This window comes from Alexandromys fortis, unplaced genomic scaffold (assembly GCF_014885135.2).
Source record: "Alexandromys fortis isolate MF-2015 unplaced genomic scaffold, M_Fortis_MF-2015_v1.1 scaffold_94, whole genome shotgun sequence".
NCBI lineage: Eukaryota > Metazoa > Chordata > Mammalia > Rodentia > Cricetidae > Alexandromys > Alexandromys fortis.
In genome coordinates this window covers 4,479,082-4,498,658 of record NW_026067979.1, presented here as the reverse complement: position 1 = coordinate 4,498,658, position 19,577 = coordinate 4,479,082, and the positions used below count along the sequence as shown (strand labels likewise).

The window sequence follows — 19,577 nt, the reverse complement described above, 5'->3', positions numbered from 1 at the left end:
AGAACTCACATCCTGCAGGAACCAGGCATATTCAGCCAAGTTAAAAATGGACGCTTGGTTGATGGTTCGTTCTGTGTCACCAGAACATTCTCCCTGGGTTCCTGGTTTTCTTTTCACCTTTAATGAACTTCCAACATTAAATTTTCTTTTTAAAAAATACCTAGAGTCATTTCTGCTTTAGGAAAGAACCCCAAAAGATTCGGTCCTACGGAGATAATCACACATTTAACGATCTCAGCCGTTTAATGAAGTGCTTAGCCTTCCACAAACCCTTCACAATATTACTGGAAGGTGACCTCTGATCTCTTTTAACTCATTGTTGCTTTAGGCAGAAAACAAGCCCAGGGAGTGCAGGAAAGGACAGTTCAGTCTGTCCTGAGACTATCTGACAATACTTTAGAGCAGCGCTTCTCAACCTTTGTAAGGTTGTGATCCTTTAATACAGCTTCTCATGTTGTGGTGACTACCCCAACCATAAAACTATTTTGTTGCTACTTCATCACTGTAATTTTGCCACTGTTATGAGTCATGATGTAAGTATCTGATATACAGGATATCTGATATGTGACCTCTGTGAAAAGAGGTCCCGACCCACAGGTTGAGAACCACTGCTTTAGCGTCCCCAGTGGGAAGGGAGCTCCCATGTAAAGGACCGTGTGCTGCAGAAGGGTGCCCCTGCTACTGCTGCCATGCGCTTCACCACTCCCAAAACCTCTTTATTTCAACTCAAGAATTCTCCAACTGCATTTCATTTTTCTAGCTCAGTGTGCCTGTCAAAAAGAATTTGGCAAGGGACAATGCTTGCATCAGCTCCTGGGGCCAATTCAAATTTACACATGGATTTGGACATGGTGTTTCTGGGAGGTGCACTGCAGAGCTTGCTTGGCCAATGTCGGATAATTCCTGAGATGTGGTTATGAACTCAGACACTCACAGCTCAGTGCATTTGAGCCCGCATCTGCCCTGAAAGGCCCTGTTGCTCCTGTGACAGGTACCTGGCTTCTATACATGGACTCCTAGCATAACCTCATATGACCTAGGAATGTCTCTCCACTTTGCCTTTTCCCAAGGCCCCTAGGAGTGTGTGAATTTTTTAGTCTTACAGATCATAAAAAAAAATCATGCAGATTACCTAAACAAGCAAAGATTACGTTATGTTAACATCAGTCACGTTTCCTGGTGCTGAGATGCAGGAAATGGGAAGACAAAACACCCGGATGCTGCTTCCGGGTGCTGGTGTAGGGATTTCCTAAAGAACCTGTTCTGTTAAGACCAGAAGCAACAGACACCTGTGTTCCTCTCTGTGCACTGACCTTGTAACTTTTCATTCACAGGATATGTCTGCACCTGCGGAGGATTTGTAGTTTTGGATTCTATGTCATATATACCTCCTTCCTGACAGTCACAGGGCTCAGTGTACTGGGCTTTGCCCAGTGGATACCTCTAAAATTGTTACAGATTCATGAGTATTGACTGAGGGGAGGAGAGGAAAATTCAAGGGCTGTCACAATAGTATGAAAGGTATTCTAGTTACCTGATCTCCAGATAGAGCAGGAGCCTATGTTGTATAGAACAGGAGCAGCAAAGACCTCAACTGAACATATAAAAGTGCTCACTTTGAACGCACTGTGTTCTGAAGGCTCACAAAACCTTTCTTTGCAGCACGTGCCTCAAGTTCCGGAACGGGAGTTGCCTGAACATGATAATCTTTTTTTCAGGGCCAAAAATCCTATGTTGAACTCTTTAGAGCAAGGTTACAGTGGATGGAGCTCCATCAACACTGAATTTGCTGCCTGATAAGGATTTGCATAAACTCAGTTTCTCCTAATTTGGTCTATTAAGCATGTGAGTAACTCAGAGCTATCGTGACTGAGGAAAATCGGTGTAGCATCCGTAGCTCTAACTTCTAGAATGACGGTGCAAAGCATTATTAAATTCCCTGACCAGGGAGAAGGAGAAAGATGAACCTTTTTTCTGTTCTTTGTACACCATGGTCTTTGCCATTTCTCCTGAAGAGCCAGCCCATCAGTAAAAAGGGGGTCATTACAAATGGCCCTTTCCCATGTCACTGAAGGTCAGGACAAACCTAATTGCCTTTTCCTGTCATGGAAATACACAGCCGTTTCTCTCACCTGCAAAATTTGGCATGGTCCTTATGGCTTGTAATGCTACGCATTGTGAAAATAGTATATTTAATCCAGCTTGAGGGAGCTTTGTTTTTGTATTTGTGGAAGACCTTCAGTAAGTGCGAGCACAAACCAGAATGTGCTAGCTAGTTAGACTCCTGCAAAACCAGCACTGTTCTTTTCTCTGCCTCGCAGAGCAATGAGCAAGGATCTAAAGCTTCACAAGAACCTGCTCTGGGTGCTCTCGGCAACACAGCTCTGCTTTCACTGTGCACTTGATGGATATGTTTAAAAAAAAAAAAAACTCAACTGATGTAGAAGCAAGGAACAGCAGAAAACCAGGCTTCCACCCAGTTCTCCCACTGAAAGCCTTCAATGGGCCAGATGTTGCTCTGCTCTTTTCAATGCCCAAATTCTCCCCAACAACAAAATATTCAAATGCACACACCAGTTTTGCCATACCACATGCCTTGTTTTTATTGGCCGCACTCTGAGATAGTTTTCACGAACCACAGAATTCCAGACTTTCTTAGTAAGGTTCCTGACTCAGTAAAAAATCACATAGGGAGAATGGCCGTGGAAGTAACAAAGACCCATGCAACTTTGTTCTATTTTACCTGATAGTGATTACAATGCTGGACCCACCCCCACCCCTGCTGCCCAGATAATAGCCTCCTCCCTGAAGAAAGACAAACCCAGGGAGTCCAGAAGCATAACCAAGTCATGTAATTGTGCTGCGGCGTCGCAGAGTCTCTTACCTTGCATCGTTGCTTTGGTTGGTTCTGAGAACAGAGGAATGAGCAAGAGGTAGATAAGGTAGACAAAGGAGAGCCCATTGTATCGGAATGCACACGCTGTGATTGGGAAGAGAGAAGAGGGGAGAATGGTATTAATAACCACAGGCCAACACAACAGCTTCACGGGCAATGGTTTCAAAAATCACATGGCTTCTCTCTCTAAACAGGCAAGTCAATCTCAAAGGAATAAATAGTGTTCTGTGTTCACCATTGTACTGAATACGGTGTGAAACAAAATAATTAAAATACCTAGTCTCTGTTCTTAAATTCTAAGAATGAATTTAACAGAATAACTCCATTAAAATTAGTAATAATGACTGGTTAATAAGTACAAAATATCAAAATGCGTAAAAACAGAAAGCGTTGAGAAGAAGATGTTTTTACAGACAAATGAAGCCACATCATTATTGGGCTTAAAATTGACTGTCCTGCTATGTTCTCCATGAATTTAACTGTATCCATAAAGCAAAAGCCTATAGTCTATTTGCCAAAGGGGAAAAGAAAAACATGAAAAATCAAAGAAAAATGATCAAATCATAAAAAGACAGTAGCGAGAGTGGATGACAGAACAGGAGCTTCCCTAAAACACCTGGAAAACAATAATGATATCACAACAGTCATCTTACCTGTCAACAGTGACCTTAATCATCAGTGCATTACATTCTCTAGGCAAAAGATAGGGGGCAGCCGCTATAGACAGAGGAACAATTGATAAGGGAGCAGAGCAGGGAGGCTAACTACAGATCTCCACCCTCTTGTCTCTTCCTCCAAATCCAATCCCCCAGTCTCGCCTCTGAGGCAGTTCACCTGCTGAGACCTGCCCTCTCTCTCAGCCCCTGTCTCAAGTGGATCACACAGATCTTCCTCCTAACCCTTCCTTCTCTCCACCCATGTCTTTATCCCAGCCCCCAGTTCCAGCAGGCATTCCCTAGGAAATGACAGTCCACTCCAGTCAGGGAATCAGGGAAGCTCTTCACTCTGCCTCAGCTCCTCCAAATTCAATCTCAAATCTCATGCCCAGCTCTGTGTTAGACCACGTGTTGTGGCCTCTCCTCACTCTCTACCCCATTCCCAGGGGACCAAGCATGTACTGGTGGAACAACCTGCTTCCTCCCTCCTAAGGGCTCCCTCAGCACCTGCTCCTAGTCCATCCCCATTCCTAAGAGTCAGCTCCCAATACCTAGAAATACATTTTACCCAGACCTCCCAGTGACCACGAATAGCAGAATCCTAGAAGGGTTCCCTACCAAGCAACACAAAGCCACCACACGGTCCTAAGAAATAAAGAGGGTGACAGAAACCAAGGAATAAAACAACCACCCAACAAAGACAAGATCAAACAGCACCACGTAGAACTACAATTAGAAGCCTAGACGCCAGGGTAAAAACACAATAACAGCCAGAACAATATGTCTTCATTGGAGCTCAGCAAACCTACAACTGTAGGCCCTGAGAATTGCAACACAGCTGAAGAACAGGTCAAAGACCTTAAAATAGCCTTTATGAATATGACAAAGGTCCTTAAAGAGGAGATTAATAATTCTCTTAAAGAAATCTATAAAAATACAAGCCAACAGTGGAAGAAAATGAATAAAACAGTTCAAGACCTGACCTGAAAGCATAAACAGAATCAGTGAGGAAAACCCAAAACTGGGGCCTGAAGAGGGAAATCTGGAAATGAAAAGTTTAGGAAATTGAACAGAAACCTCAGAGGAAAGTTTCACCAACATAATAAAAGAGAAGAAGCGAGAATCTCAGGCACTGAAGACACTATAGAAGAAATGGATACCTCAGTAAAAGAAAATACTAAATCTACAAACGTCCTAGCATTAAACATTCAGGAGAGCACTATGAAAAGATCAAACCTATGAATAATAAGAATAGAGGAAGGAGAAGAAACCCATGTTAAAGGCACAGAAAATATTTTCAACAAAATCATAGAAAATTTCCCCTAACCTAAAGGAGATGTCTATCAAAGTATAAGAAGCACACAGAAAAAAAAAATAGACTGAACCAGAAAAGAAATTTCCTGGAACATAATCATCAAAACACTAAATGTAAAAAAGAAAATATTAAAGATGCAAGGGGAAAAGACCAAGTAACATATAAAGACACACCTATGAGAATACTACCTGATATCTCAATGAAGATTCTAAAGCTAGAAGGACCTAGACAGATGTGCTGTAGACTCCATAGGAGACCCAGAAAATCATCCAATCACCATAGTTAGAAAAATAATATAATCCATGATAAAACCAAACTTAAGCAATATCTATCTTCAAACTCAGCCCTATGCAGGGCTCTAGAAGGAAAATTCCAGACTAAAGAGTTTAGCTGCACCCAACGAAACACAGGCAATAAATAATCCAGGCCATCAAATCAGAAGAGGAGAACGCACACACACACAAAATTACCACCACCACCAACAACAACAAAATAACAGGAATTTAAAAAAAAAAAACACTGCTTATTGATAGCTGTCAACATCCATGGTATGTCCCCCAATAAAAAGACATGCACTCACATAATAATCACAAAAGCAATATCCATCTGGTGCATATAATAAACACATCTTGACATCATGGATAGACATCATCTTAGGGTAAAAGAACGTAAATTGAAACTACAAGCAAATGCACCTAAGAAGCAAGCTGATATAGCCATTTTTTTAAATATAATTTTTTATTGAAAAAAAAATTTTTCCGCCTCCTCCCCGCCTCCCATTTCCCTCCCCGTCTCCCTTTTCCCCCCTTAACACCCGACAAATTAGATCAAACCAAAACTAATCATAAGACACAGGGAAGGACACTACATACTCATCAGAGAAAAAAAATCCACCAAGAGAACACTGCAGTTCTTAACATATATGCAACAAACAGAAGGGAACCCAAATTCATTAAGGAAATATTACTACAGCTTAAATCATGCACTGATCCTTACACACTGATAGTGGGAGACTTCAACACTTCACTCTCTCCAATAAACAGGTCATATAGACAAAGACTGAACAGAGAGATGCTGTTTATAAATGAAACCACAGAAAAATTCAACAAAGAAAGAGAATTACAGACCAATTTCCCTTATGAACATAGACGGAAAAAATAGTCAATAAAATACTTGGAAACTGAGCCCAAGAACATATCAAAAATATCATCCACTGTGACCAAGTAGGTTTCATCCCAGAGTTGCAGGAATGATTGAACATATGTAATCAATAAATATACTCCACCATATAAACAAACTGAAAGACAATACCCCATCATCATTTCATCAGATGCAGAAAAGGCCTTTGACAAAATCCAAAACCCTTCATTAAAAAAGTCCTGTAAAGATGGAGGATGCAAGGGATATACCTCAACCTAAAAAGGCAGTCTACAGCAAGCTCATAGCCAACATCGACTTAACCAGACAGAAACTCAAAGCAATTCCACTAAAATCAGAAACGAGACAAGGTTGCTCACACTCTCCATACCTCATTACAATGATTGAAGTTTTAGCTAGAGCAACAAGAAAACTGAAGGAGATCAACGGGATACAAATTGGAAGAGAAAAATTCAAAGTATTTTGATTTGTGAATGATATGATAGTATACAAAAGTGACTCTAAAAATTCCACTGGAAAATTCCCACAGCTGATGAACACGTTCAGAAAAGTAGCAGAATACAAAATAAACTCCCAAATATAAGTAGCCTTTCTATAGACAAATTGAAAATGGAATACATAAAAAAAATCTGGGAAAAAACACCCTTCACAATAGCTTCAAGAAGTATAAAATACCTTGGGATAACTTTAACTAAGCAAGTGAAAGACTTGTATGATAAAAAACTTTAAGACACTGAAGAAATTGAAGAGCTATTATATCAGAAGGTGGGAAGATTCCCCGTGCTAATGGATTGGTAGGATTATTATAGTAAAAATATCCATCCTACCAAAAGCAATCTACAGAGTCAATGTAATCCCCATCAAAATTTCAACAAAATTCTTTACAGGTCTTGAAGGGACAATTTTCAGTTTCATAAGGAAACACAAAAAACAAAGATAACTAAAAACAATTTTGAATAATCAAAAAACTGCTGGAGGTCTCACCATCCCCGACCTCAAATTGTACAACAGAGCTATAGTAATAGAAACAGCATGGCAGTGGCATAAAAACAGACATGCTGATCAAGCAGAGCCTACTTGATGACAGACACATAAATCCATACACCTATGGACACTTGATTATTGATAAAGAAATCTGGAAAAAAGATACTACCTTCAACAAATGGTACCAGTCAAACTTGATGTTGGCATGTAGAAGATTGTAAATAGATCCACAATCACTCTGCACCAAACTCAGTTCCAAATGAAATGGAATTCCAAATATAAAACAAGATACACTGAACCTGATAGAAGAAAGAGTAGGGAATAGACTTGAGCTCATTGGCACCGTAAAAGACTGCCTAACAGTGTTAGCACAGGTCCTGAGATCAACAATTGATAAATGGGACCTCATGAAACTGAAGAACTTCTGTAAGGCAAAGGACACTGTCATTTGAACAAAGTGACAGCCTACAGAGTGGAAAAAGATTTTTACCAACAGCATATCTGATAGAAGGCTATTATTCAAAATAGATATAAAGAACTCAGGAACTAGGTATCAAGAAAACAACCCAATTTAAAAATGGGGTACAGATGTAAACAGAGAATTTACAATAGAGGAAATTAAAATAGCTGAGAAACATTTAAAGAAATGTTTAATGAGGTAAAGCCTTAGCCATTGGAGATGCAAATCAAAACTACTTTGAAAATTAATCTTATATCCATCAGAATGTCAAAGATCAATAAAACAAATGCCAGCTTACACTGGCAAAGATGTACAGTAAGGCAAACACTACCCATTACTGGTGGGAATGCAAACTTGTTCATTCACTATGTAAATCAGTGTGGTGGCTCCTCAGAAAATGGGAATCGATCTACCTCAAGATCCAGGTATACCACTCATGGGCATATACCCAAAGGTCACTTCATCCTACCAGAGACACTTGCTCAACCATGTTCATTACTGCTCTATTCTTAATAACCAAAACTTAGAAACAACCCAGATGTCCCTCAGCAGAGGAATGGTTAAAAAAAAAATGTGGTACCTTTAGACAATGGGATATTACTCAGCCATTAAAAAAAATTAAATTCATAGACAAATGGATGGAACTATTAAAAAATTATCTTGTGTGAGGTAAAGCAGACCCAGAAAGACAAATATGATCAGTGCCTTGCTCAGCCATCATCAGAGAGGCCTCCTTCAGCAGATGGGAACAAATACAGAGACCCACACCCAGACAATACACAGAGAATGAGAAACTTCGGAACACTGAGCCGTAAACTGAATGTCTGCATTAAATCCCCTCCCCAGACCCTCAGGACTCAGAAAACCCTGCAGAAGAGGGAGCAGAAAGAGTGCAAGAGCCAGAGGGGATGGAGGATGCCAAGGGAAGAAAGCCTTCTAAATCAACCTGCTCAACACACATCTGAGCTCACATAGACTAAGGCAGGAGGCCCAAGGCCCGGGTGGATCTACAGCAGATAGGGTCCTAGAGTTGACGTCTGCTGGAGGTGGACATCTGATTCTTATCCCTATCTCTACCTGATAACTACTTGCAAATGACAGTTCAGTTTTCTCTGAGGGTGTCTCACTGGGAAAACAGACAACTCTATGTCCAGCAGTAGATGGCCAACAGAAAAATGAACTCAATGGTACCTTGAAACTTCCTTGTCTCATAACATCATGCAAGAACATTATTATTATTATTATTATTATTTATTTTTGCATTATAGATCCTTTGCATATGTATTATGGCTTCCAATTTAGTGTTTTTATGGGATACCTGAGTGTACAAAGAACTAGATCTATACATCTATATCTAGTTCTTATGCCTTTTCTTAGGCTCATTTCCTTCAGTTTGACAACTCAAGCAAGACTGAACTTTGATCACATATCATTACTGTGATCACAGAATTACAACACTCAAAATCGCTAACAGGAATTTGGGGAAAATTAATGAATACATTGAAATTTAAAAGAAGAACAACAAAACAATACCTCTGAACAATCAAGGGACCAAGGAAGAAGATAAAGGGGAGATGTAAAAATAGGTTGAGATGAAGGGAACAAAAGTCATACTGGCGCATACAGGAGGCAGCAAAAGTAATTCTAAGAAAAAGTAAACACCTGCGAAACAAGACTGAGACTAATGATACACACCTCAAGAAACTGAACAAGACCAAGAAATTAAGCTCAATGTTAGTAAAAGACAGAAAATACTAAAGATGGGGAGAGCAATGAGACAGACGAGAAAATCAACAGACTATCAAATCTCAGGTTAGTTTTCTATAAGCAAAATTGATAAACCCTTCATTAAAAAAATCAAAGCAAAGATTCAAAAGTAAAATCAGAAGTGAAAATATAAAATGGAAAATTCCAGAAGTAATTTAAAAGTTTTCAATCTTGCTCCCTTCTCAGCAACACGGTAAACCCTTATAGCATCCAGCATGATCCCACTTAAGATACAAGTCAGCCTCCACCTTTCGGTTCCACAGAGCATAGTCTGTCAACCCCACAGTCACATGCTGACATTCTCAGCCACAAAACTGACTACACAGCATCCCAGTGCTTACGGAGGGGGATTTGGTACCATCCCCAGTTTCAGGTACCCACTGAGGTGAGGGTGAAATGTACATGTAGAACCTAAAATAAAAATGAAATAATAAAAGTAGGAAGTTGGATGTTGTTTCTGGGGAGCTAATGGCAGGGAAGCGTGGAAATTCTGATTCACCACACCAAATTCTGCTAGAAGGAATGAATTAAAAGAAGTCTGTACCAGTAGAGCGCCTTATACCTTGAGCAATGCTCAGAGTGTAGAGTTGAAGGGCTCTCAGCACAAAAACTAAATGCGTGAGGTAATACATATGGTAATTAGCACACATACATTTTTTTTCTGCATACTCTGTACCATACGCATTTATTTCCTGGCTGAGGATAAAGCCTGAAGCATGAGAGGCAAATGCTTGATTGCTAAGCCTATAATACATACTTTAAAACAGCACACTTGCCAGGTGTAGAGGCACACACCTTTAATCCCAGCACTTGGGAGGCAGAGGCAGGCAGATCTCTGTAAGTTCTAGGCCAGCCTGGTCTGGTCTACAGCACGAGTTCCAGGACAGGCTCCAGAGCTACACAGAACACAGCTCACTTGCACTACACAATTTGTACTCTTCAATTGATAATAAAGCTAACTTAAATAATCACAACCAGAAGCCTAAAGCTTGATATACTGGAATGGAAACAGTTCACAACGAAGCCCCAAATCAGTGTGGGCATCTTAAATAGTCAGGGAAGAGTCAGCGAAAGAGAAGAGAAAGAAAGTTACTTTAAAAAAAGTTGTGTGTGGTCTATGTCCCTGGGCATGTGAACATGTGTGTAGACATATGGAAATTACCATCTTAGAGTTTCTACTGCTTCTATGAAACATCATAACCAATCCGCAAGTTGGTAGGAAAGGGTTTGGTTTACACTTTCACATTGCTCTTCATCAACAAAATGAAGTCAGGACAGGAGCTCAAGTAGGGCAGGAACCTGGAGGCAGGAGCTGATACAGAGGCTATGAAGGGGAGCTGCTTACTAGTTTGCTCCCCGTGGCTTGCTCAGCCTGCTTTCCAATAGAACCAAGGACCACTACCCAAGGAAGGCACCACTCACAATGGGCTGGGCCCTCCCACAGCTATCACTAATTTAAAAAAATGCCCTACAGGCTTGATACAGCCTGAGCTCAAGGAGGCATTCTTAACTGAGGTTCCTTCCTCTCAAATGGATTTAGTTTGGGCCAAGTTGACATTAAATGATCTGCCAATTACCACTGTTTACAGTGCAGTTCAAAGAGCTCAAGAAGAAGCTCTTCTTCTTGACCCCAACTAGGTCTGTTGGGCTATTTACTCCTGCCACCTGAGTGCAGGCTGGCCTGATTACCTTCCCAATGAATACAGAAGAAACACACACACACACACACACACACACTGGGATTCCTTGTTGAGATGCAAAAGAATTTTGACTGTGACTTTGGCATCTGCTTTTGTTCATCTCTTGTTCACTCAGAAGGCAGCCAACGGCCCTGTGGTGAGTTGCCTAAGGGAGGCTCACATAGTAAGGAAGCAGTGCTCCCAGGAAGGGCTAGCCTCGGCCAACAATAGCCCAGCTGTAGCTTGTAGTCCACCACTGTCTGTATTGACTGTAGACCTGGTTATAGACACTCAATCAGATGACCCAGGGCAGATACTCTGAATCCTGGATCCAAAAAAGATTAAGCTGGGTTTGCTGTTTTAAGCACTCATTGTTGGGCTAATATCTATGCAGCAATATCTCACTAACACCTAAACTCAAAAGCAAAAACAAACAAAAACCACTTACAAAAAAAATCTGAATTGACTTCTCTTTTGGTCTAAAATAATCACATTTGAATATGATGGTGGCTGAATTGTCAAGTGTGCCTCTTTACTCTGCACGGGTGTGAAGAGACAACTCAGGAGTGATCCAAGCTTATGAAGCCATAAAATGCCGTATCGACGTGAGTTATCTCCATCTTGGGCAAAATATGTCTTTGAATTTGGCAATACGGCAATTCGAGTTAGAAAAGCCTTAGGAGGTAAAGCGTCTCCTTTATCAAGAGCGATGCGATGCGCCTGTTAGGACCCAGGGGTGAGGCCCATTTGTGAGCACTAATGAGCCGTCACACTATCGGCTGCACAGTGTTCTCCGGGCACCCTCTCCTCTCAAGGGCCCATCCAGTCCCCCGTAGGACTGTTCCTGCCTCAAGAATGTTGCTGTGGACAGAGCAATAAAAACACAGATCAAAGTGCTCAGCGGAACGAAACAATCATCTTTGGGTAAGGCTGCCTTGTGGTCTCTTGTCTCCCTAGCTGAAACTACCTTAAATGATAAGGAGATTTCCTTAGGAAGGTTACAACAGGTGACGGTAATTTCTCATTTTACACAAGGGTTCTGTCAGGCTCAGAGCCCGCACGATTAAAAAGCAGTTGATGAGGGAAAGAAGTACCCCATAAACACCAGTCCCCCCACTTTGTGCCATAAACATTTCAGCTTGCCTCATTAATAAATTTTATCGTCCAAAAATAAAAGTTAGCACTTGGTTATAAAAGAAAAAAAAAACAGCTCTACAAGTAGAAAACAAAAAGACAGGTTTTGCCTGGATAAGTTGTCAGTACAGAAAGGTGAAAAACCTCTTGCAAATATGGAATTGTTTAGATGGCTGCACACGTTTCTAAAGAACACCCATGTTTCCATATATGGATGATAATCCCCCATTAATGGAGTCTGTGCACACTTTCAGCCAGCCTTCTACAGTAGTTCAAAACCATCCTTTACGCTGTGCCGGTTAGGCTCGGTGCTCTCAGAGACAAAGGCTTTCCCACCCTCCTCCCTCCCTGCAGCGGAGGCCAAATGACATCCCTCCAATGGCCCAGCGAACAGGATCTTACATGCTTAGAGCCCGTATTCCAGAACATGTCTCCTAAATACTCTTCACACCCCGGGGGCTTGCTTACTTCGACAGTTGCCGAAGCAACACACAGCAGCACGACACTAGAAAAAGTAGTGTCGCTGTCAAGTGACAAAATAGTTCAGTCAACTCAGCCTTTAGAAAGGATGTCCTTTCAAAATCTGGTCATTTAAAAAAAGTTTTTAAGAAGAGGGAGAAGCAGCTGCAAAGTATACACAATGAAACAGGAAACAAATTAAACAATCATAGATTTTTTTTCCCCCAAGGAAGTCAAACCATCAAAGAAATGAGAGACAGGAAAGGGGTTGTTATGTCACCTGATTCATCGTCTATTTGTGTGAAAGCCTTTTCCCCGTTACAGGTCCAGTTCAAACTGCAAGTATCTCAAAAAGGGATGCTCTGAGAGGGTTCATACTAGTGTGGGCGCGCTCCTCTCCCTCCATCCCACTCCATGGCCATCGCAGGTTTAGCCCCAGCGCTTTCTCCAGGCAGTTACAAAAATGACTACTTCTTTAAACAAAAGCTGGTCCAGTCCTTCTGAATGGCAGTTCAGCAGGACCAAGGCACATGCTCACCACTGATTCTTGCCATCTAGCAGATGCATTAGATTCTGTATGCACACCCTAAAATTTGCAAATAGATGACAAAAAGATGAACAGGAAAACATTCAGAGAGGCGTGTGCTCTCACGCTTAGACATTGTCTAGATTTCTTTACATCTCATTCCAGAGCTAGATGACAGTGGATGCAGTCAACTAAGGTCGTCAACACAACACCCAACCAGCCATGCACTTCTTTGGGCTTCAAAAAAATACAATACTGTAGAGTACATAAGGTTTATTAGAGAAACTGGCTTAACAAATGACATTTTAAGGAAAAGCCTGAAGGAGAAACACAATCTACAGGATTTTCTCAAACCACAGCCATGTTTAACTAAAAACAGCAAAAACAATTAAAAAAAAAACCCAGGTGAAAACTTCCTACATATAAAAGAAAAAGTATTTGATTTGAATGTTTTACTTTTATTGATAGCATAGATGGTGGAAAACAGAATAGACTAATAGTAAGACAATTTGACTGTGGGTGATCATAAGTTTAAAATTATCACTGCCTCTTGTTTGTCTTGTTCATATTTTACATTTTTCTCTTTTATAATTTTTTTCTTATTTGTTTTTCTGCTGTTGGGGATTATCAAACTAGGACCTTGTCTTTTAAATGAATATAAAAAGGTAGAATTTTATTTTCTACTTCATATGTGTGTTTATATTAAAAATTTCTGAGTGCATCATGACTAAATGAATAATTCTCATCAATGTTTAAAAAAGAATAACTGCTTTTATTGTTGAAAATATTTTATATCATGCACTTCTGTACATGTATACTCACATTTTAAAATTTAAATTCCAAACCTTATATTGAAGCTTAAGCATATTTATGCTGCTAATTGTCTGGCTTAAGAAAATAAAACTATTGATTACCCCTTGTGATTACAACTGAGCAAACAACACACATTCTTTTATGCACTTTATCAAACTGCATGAAAAACATATTAGAGATTGGAGGGGTTGGCAGGCATTGGTTTAGTCCCTACAAAGCCCTGGGTTTGATTCCTAACACCAAAAAGAAAAAAAAAAGGGTGGGGGAGAAAAAATGAGAGTAGAAGAAAAGAAGTTTATTTTACAATAAAAACCTTTCACTGAAACCCACAACTCTTGAGTCTACCAAGACAAAACCTGTTCTCATATCACCAGCATAAGAACTTACTGAGAGAGCAAGCTGGGAGAAGGTCCAGCCTGAACCTGCTTCCCTTCTCCTTGGTAATTTCTTTTCTGTTGAGCAGGTGAGTCAATGCTCACAGCCTAGGAGACTGTAGGTTAAGGTCTGCTGGATTGAGTGACCCAGAAATCACTAGCCATCTTAGGATGCGTGTTTATTCTCACTTGAAGAAATCCACTCTGTTCTAATTTTTATAAAGTTTGACAACTCACAAAACAACCTACATGCCTCCCCACCAGAATGGAGAACTTCTTTTGATTTCTAATTATCATAATTATAATATGACATTATCTATATAAAGCCATTATTGTTTAAGAATATGTGTCCTCGATGCTTGTCGCCTCTTGACATTTTTGGTCATCAAAATTTTGAGTTCTTTTAGATAGTCTGGATGTTATCCCATCAGATGAATAGCTACACATATTTGCTTCACCTGTAGATGTCTTGCAGTCTTCCTCTACTCTGCAGAAGCTCTTTGGTTTGATCTAGTCCCATTTGTCGATCTTACCGTGCCTTTGGGATCCTACCTAAGGAAGAGTCACTGCCTACACAATCAATGTCTTCAAGCCTTTCCCCTCCATTTTCTGGTAGTCATGTCTAGTTTCCAATCTGATGTGCCCATTTCGAGTTGGCATTTGTGTACAGTCAGAACAAAGGATCCATTCTGTTGCTCTGCGTGGTGGGTGATTCTCCAGCACCACCTTTGAGTGCAGAAGTGGAAATGCTCACCAACCACCATGAGTAGATTCATGCATATTCATACTGAATGCATGGGTCCAATCACCACACTATATCCCAGGAAGTGTACAAAGGTTATAGCTCAGTGGAAAACAATGATTTAAGGCTTTCTTGGCCTTCCTAATGCTGTGACCTTTTAATACAGTTCCTGTTGTGACCCCCAAACATAAAATCATTTTGTCGCTACTTCATAACCATAATTTTGCTACTGTCATGAATTGTGATGTAAATATCTGATATTCAGGATGTCTGCAATGTGAACTCCAAAAGGGTCACAACCCACCGCTTGAGAATGACTAACTTAAAGCCTATTCCCCTCAGGGAAAAAGTTATTGTAAGAAAGTTCAAGTAACTTTACTTCTTTTTAAAAGATTTACTTTGATTTGTATTCATATGTGTGTGTGCGCGCCACATGAGTGGGGGTGCCTGAGGAGGCAGAAGAGGGTATCAGATCCCCTAGATCAAGGGGTTGTGAACCACCCAAGGGGGCTGGCTGGTAATTGAACTCATCCTCTGGAAGAGCAGTGAGCTCTCTCAACCATCTGAACCATTTCTCCAGCCCCAATAAATGTTTTACAACTTTTACATTTATTTCCCAAGTTTTTAAATTAAATCAGTTTTTATTATGAACTACATCTTATTTTTAATTACTCTACTGTAATCCGCCCCAAACATGTCACTTTTTTTTCCCAGATACATGTGTTACTATACTCCAGATTCACTCTAATGTGATTTTTACATCAGCGATCACTGTAAGACTCAGGGGATATAGCCTTAGGGCCCTGTAATATGGCAATGGTCTGTGACTTCTACTTCTGTAGATCTCTAACGTCACATTCTGTTTTGAAGCTCAACTTCATAAATGCAAAGAAAGCACAAATTCCAAACTTGTATTTTCCCAACCTAATTTAGCCTAACAGGCTGAATTACTAAATTCCATAGTTTTATGTGTGAAAAAAACAGCTGAATGTTTACAATCTCATATAACTTAGCATAAAACAAAGTAGAACTTTGCCTACTGCACCATTAAACAATACAAAGTAAAGGCCATGTTCTCTTCTAGAAATGAGAAATCCATGTCAATCCTATTTGATCTCTCATGTTCAGATGGATTCCTGTCACGTGGCCATCCCTGAGCACTCAAGACAGCTGGGGAGAACAGTGCTGGCAGAGTCAGGCTGGTTCCCATCCGCAGGCTTTCTCTAAACACAAGTGGAATTTCAGCATGGGAATTCATTTATGGTCCGCTGTGTTCATCTTCCAAGGACTCTGTAAAGACAGAGTTTGGGGAAGCTTTTGCTGCAGGCTTTAGAATGTTCTGTATTGATCTTGGCAGCCCCCCCCCCAATGGACTGATGTGCACATTAGAATGGGGGGACATTCATTCTATCTGTGAGGTCATAGTTCCTCCATCTTCAGCAGATAGCACTGTCCAGCCCTGTGTTTTCTTTAAAGATTCAAACAGCTGCAACCTATAGGAACCGTTTCACCTTGTTGTTTCCTGAAGTGTGTTGCCTGCTTCTTCCTTGGGAGACCCTAGTATTCCAAGCTGACATCAGAGAAGCCTTCACTTCCAACTCCTTCTGCCATTCACCCTGTTTATGTGTGAACTTGGCCTTCACCTCCATCTGCTCTTGACCTGGTACTAAAGAGAAACGGCCTCCGACCTGCATGGAGCCCGTACTGCCAAAACAACACCCCAAATGACAATGACCTGGACAAATGCCTCAAACCCAGCTTTTCTGCCAGGTCTCTTGAACGGCTCTCTGTTCATTCAGCACCTTTATCTGTGTCCACTCAGGTGGACATGTGTCTTATGGACAGTGGAGTAGGGAAAAGGAACCTTTACAGTGAGCCATGCAATGAGACTTTAGCTTACCCATCTAACATCACCTCACGTCCTAGGGTGCCTCACCTTGTGATTTTGTGTGACCTCCTTTTCTTTCAATATACACCATATTCTCTCACCTTGAAACATTAAGACAGCTTAAATGCTTCAGTGAAATGCTTTATCCAGAAATGTCGAGGAAGGATTGCAACCACATTTTGGGGACCATCACAGGTTCACATCAATTCCAGGGCTAGAAATAGTGTTTTTGTTTTGTTTTGTTTTTCACCCCTTAAGTGACAAACTAACAGGGCTTAGATCTCATATGTTTGCAGACATCCATGATGCTTTCTGCTTCTCTACCCATCTCTGAGACTTGTATTTTACTAACTGCGGCAACATGCTTCAGAACATTCCCTGAGAGGTTGCTGCTGTGTCAAGAGTTTTCCACCAACAAGCAGACACAACGCACAAGCCACCGAGACACAGCTGCATCGGTTTTATCGAAATTACATAGAGATTCGGTTGCCTCACCAAATACCTAGGCTAGGTCACTTGGCAAGCTTTCTCCGGAGAAGTTACCCAACCTGCAATTTTTGAACTATGCCCTGTAAAAAACAAGCAATAATATACCCTGCCCCCTCCAATTCCATCCAACTCCATTTGTACCCTCCTCCCCAGTCATACAAATCACTAGGCTTTCAGCCACTTTGGAAGAGGGGCTGTTTCCTGTTTATTATTCCATTTCCAGTTTCTATTCCAGTCCTTCAACATAATAAGCATTCAGTAAATATTTACTAAAGCTTAAATAAATTCTTGCCTCTAATTTCTTTCTTTTCGGGCCTGGACTGTCCTTTGCCCAATGATAGGTCACAAATTCATAAAAGCTCAGGCGTTTGTTTCTGCAAGAAAAGCCCTCAGAACCTCGATAAAATGTTTTCTGCGGTCTTTTTGTCGTTGTTTTGTTTCTGTTTTGGGTTTTCTAAGTCTCTATGTCTAGTTTCATGGGGACGATTCAGCAAAGATTGCCATTTGACGGAACTCGGTGCAACGGTGACAGAGAATGGCTGTTGCCATGGAAGTGAGCATGGAAACATAGCCACACTACAAAACTGAAAAAAAAAGAGTAGATTGCAAAGTTGTATATCATATGGGGGCCTATGACGTAGATGCTATGAATAGTCCCCATGTAAAGGAAATGAAGACTCAGGAATGATATTTAATTCACTCAGTATCAAGGCAAAAGTACAGTCAATCCCAGTCAGACTGGCTCCATAGTCCCTACTTGTTTTTCCTCTCCTCTACCATTTTCTTTATAAGAATACATCGGTGATTACTAATCTTGGTTGTCTGTAGGGATAAGCCCTCCCCTTGGGGGCGGGCTGCCCTCGGGCGTATGTTTACTGATATATTGGGCGGGCAGAGGCTGCGCGCCCCTTCCCTTCCTCTCCTGTCTCCGCCGGCTACTCCGCTGGAACCTTGGTTTCGTGAGTCTGGTTTTGTTATTACTTTTGTTGATTATTAATCCGACCGCTGCATTTGGCGCCCAACGTGGGGCACAGCACCCGCTCTTTAGACCCGCTGTGTCCGCAGCAGGTCAGGCACGCAGGCTGCCGACTCCCCCGCCCGCAGCCGCGCGGCCCGGGACGCGAACGCGGCCCTGAACGCGATCGCCACAGAGTCCCGCCTGCCTGCCCTTAGCCACTCCAGCGATCGACAGTTGTCAACTTGGCACGCCTGAGAAGGAACCTCAGTTAGGGAACTGCCTCTATCAGACTGGCCTGTGGTCCTTTCTTTGGGGGGAATTTAGGCATTTTCTTGATAGCAGAAGGGCTCGGGCTACTGTGGGCTGTATCATTTGTGGGCAGGTGTGGCTGGGCTGTGTTAAAAGGCTCGCTGAACGTGAGCAAACCCGGAAGCAAGCCAGTAAGCAGATTTTCTCCATGGCTTCTGCTTCAAGCTCCATCCTGGAGTTCCTGCCTCGGCTTCTATTAACGGTGGACTGGAAGATGTAAGTTTCTCCCCAAACTGCTTCTGGTCCTAGTGTTTAGCACAGGAGCAGAAAGGAGACTAGGACCGCATGGGACTTCGTCTACGTTAACATATGCAGACTAAAACAGTGGAGAGCCGGGCCATGGTGGTGCACGCCTTTAATGCCAGCACTCGGGAGGCAGAGCCAGGTGGATCTCTGGGAGTTCGAGGCCAGCCGGGTCTACAAGAGCTAGTTCCGGGACAGGCACCAAAGCTACAGAGAAACCCTGTCTCGAAAAACCAATAAATAAATAAATAAATAAATAAATAAATAAATAAATAAAACAGTGGAGAGATTACCGAATGGAGGATTTTCACAGACCTATGAGCATGACTCAGGCTTTTGTCTTGGGTGCCTGGAAGCAGACTGCTATGTGTGCAGGAAGCGAGGGAATGATGGGCCCTGAGTGCAAAGCTGTTGCCGTTCACACGTGAGAGCGAGGGTAGACACACCCTCCTTCGGGGCCTCCAGTTTTGTCTTTATTTTAGTTAAAAACCTCTCAGAACTACAAGTTTTAGTGAATTGCACCCAGCTACTTTGTCAGTGAAAAATCAAATGGAAAAATCTACTTCACAGCCGAGCGGCGGTGGCGCACGCCTTTAATTTCAGCACTTGGGAGCCAGAGACAGGCGGATCTCTGTGAGTTCGAGGCCAGCCTGGTCTACAAGAGCGAGTTCCAGGACAGGCTCCAAAGCTACAGAGAAACCCTGTCTCAAAAAAAAAAAAAAAAAAA

The 19,577-nt window shown here is 41.6% G+C and overlaps 1 protein-coding gene across 5 annotated transcripts in view; it reads right to left on the bottom strand.

Moving 5' to 3' along the window:
* Piezo2 (piezo type mechanosensitive ion channel component 2) overlaps nt 1-19,577 on the bottom strand; it is a 340,070-nt gene that overhangs the window by 272,798 nt on the left and 47,695 nt on the right. For all 5 annotated transcript variants that reach the window (XR_007594600.1, XM_050157961.1, XM_050157964.1 and 2 more), the window contains exon 2: nt 2,885-2,980. Coding sequence is in view for 4 of the 5 variants with exons in the window: in XM_050157961.1 (XP_050013918.1) it covers nt 2,885-2,980 (96 nt within the window). In the remaining variant the exon portion in view is untranslated. The remainder of the gene's footprint in view (nt 1-2,884; nt 2,981-19,577) is intronic.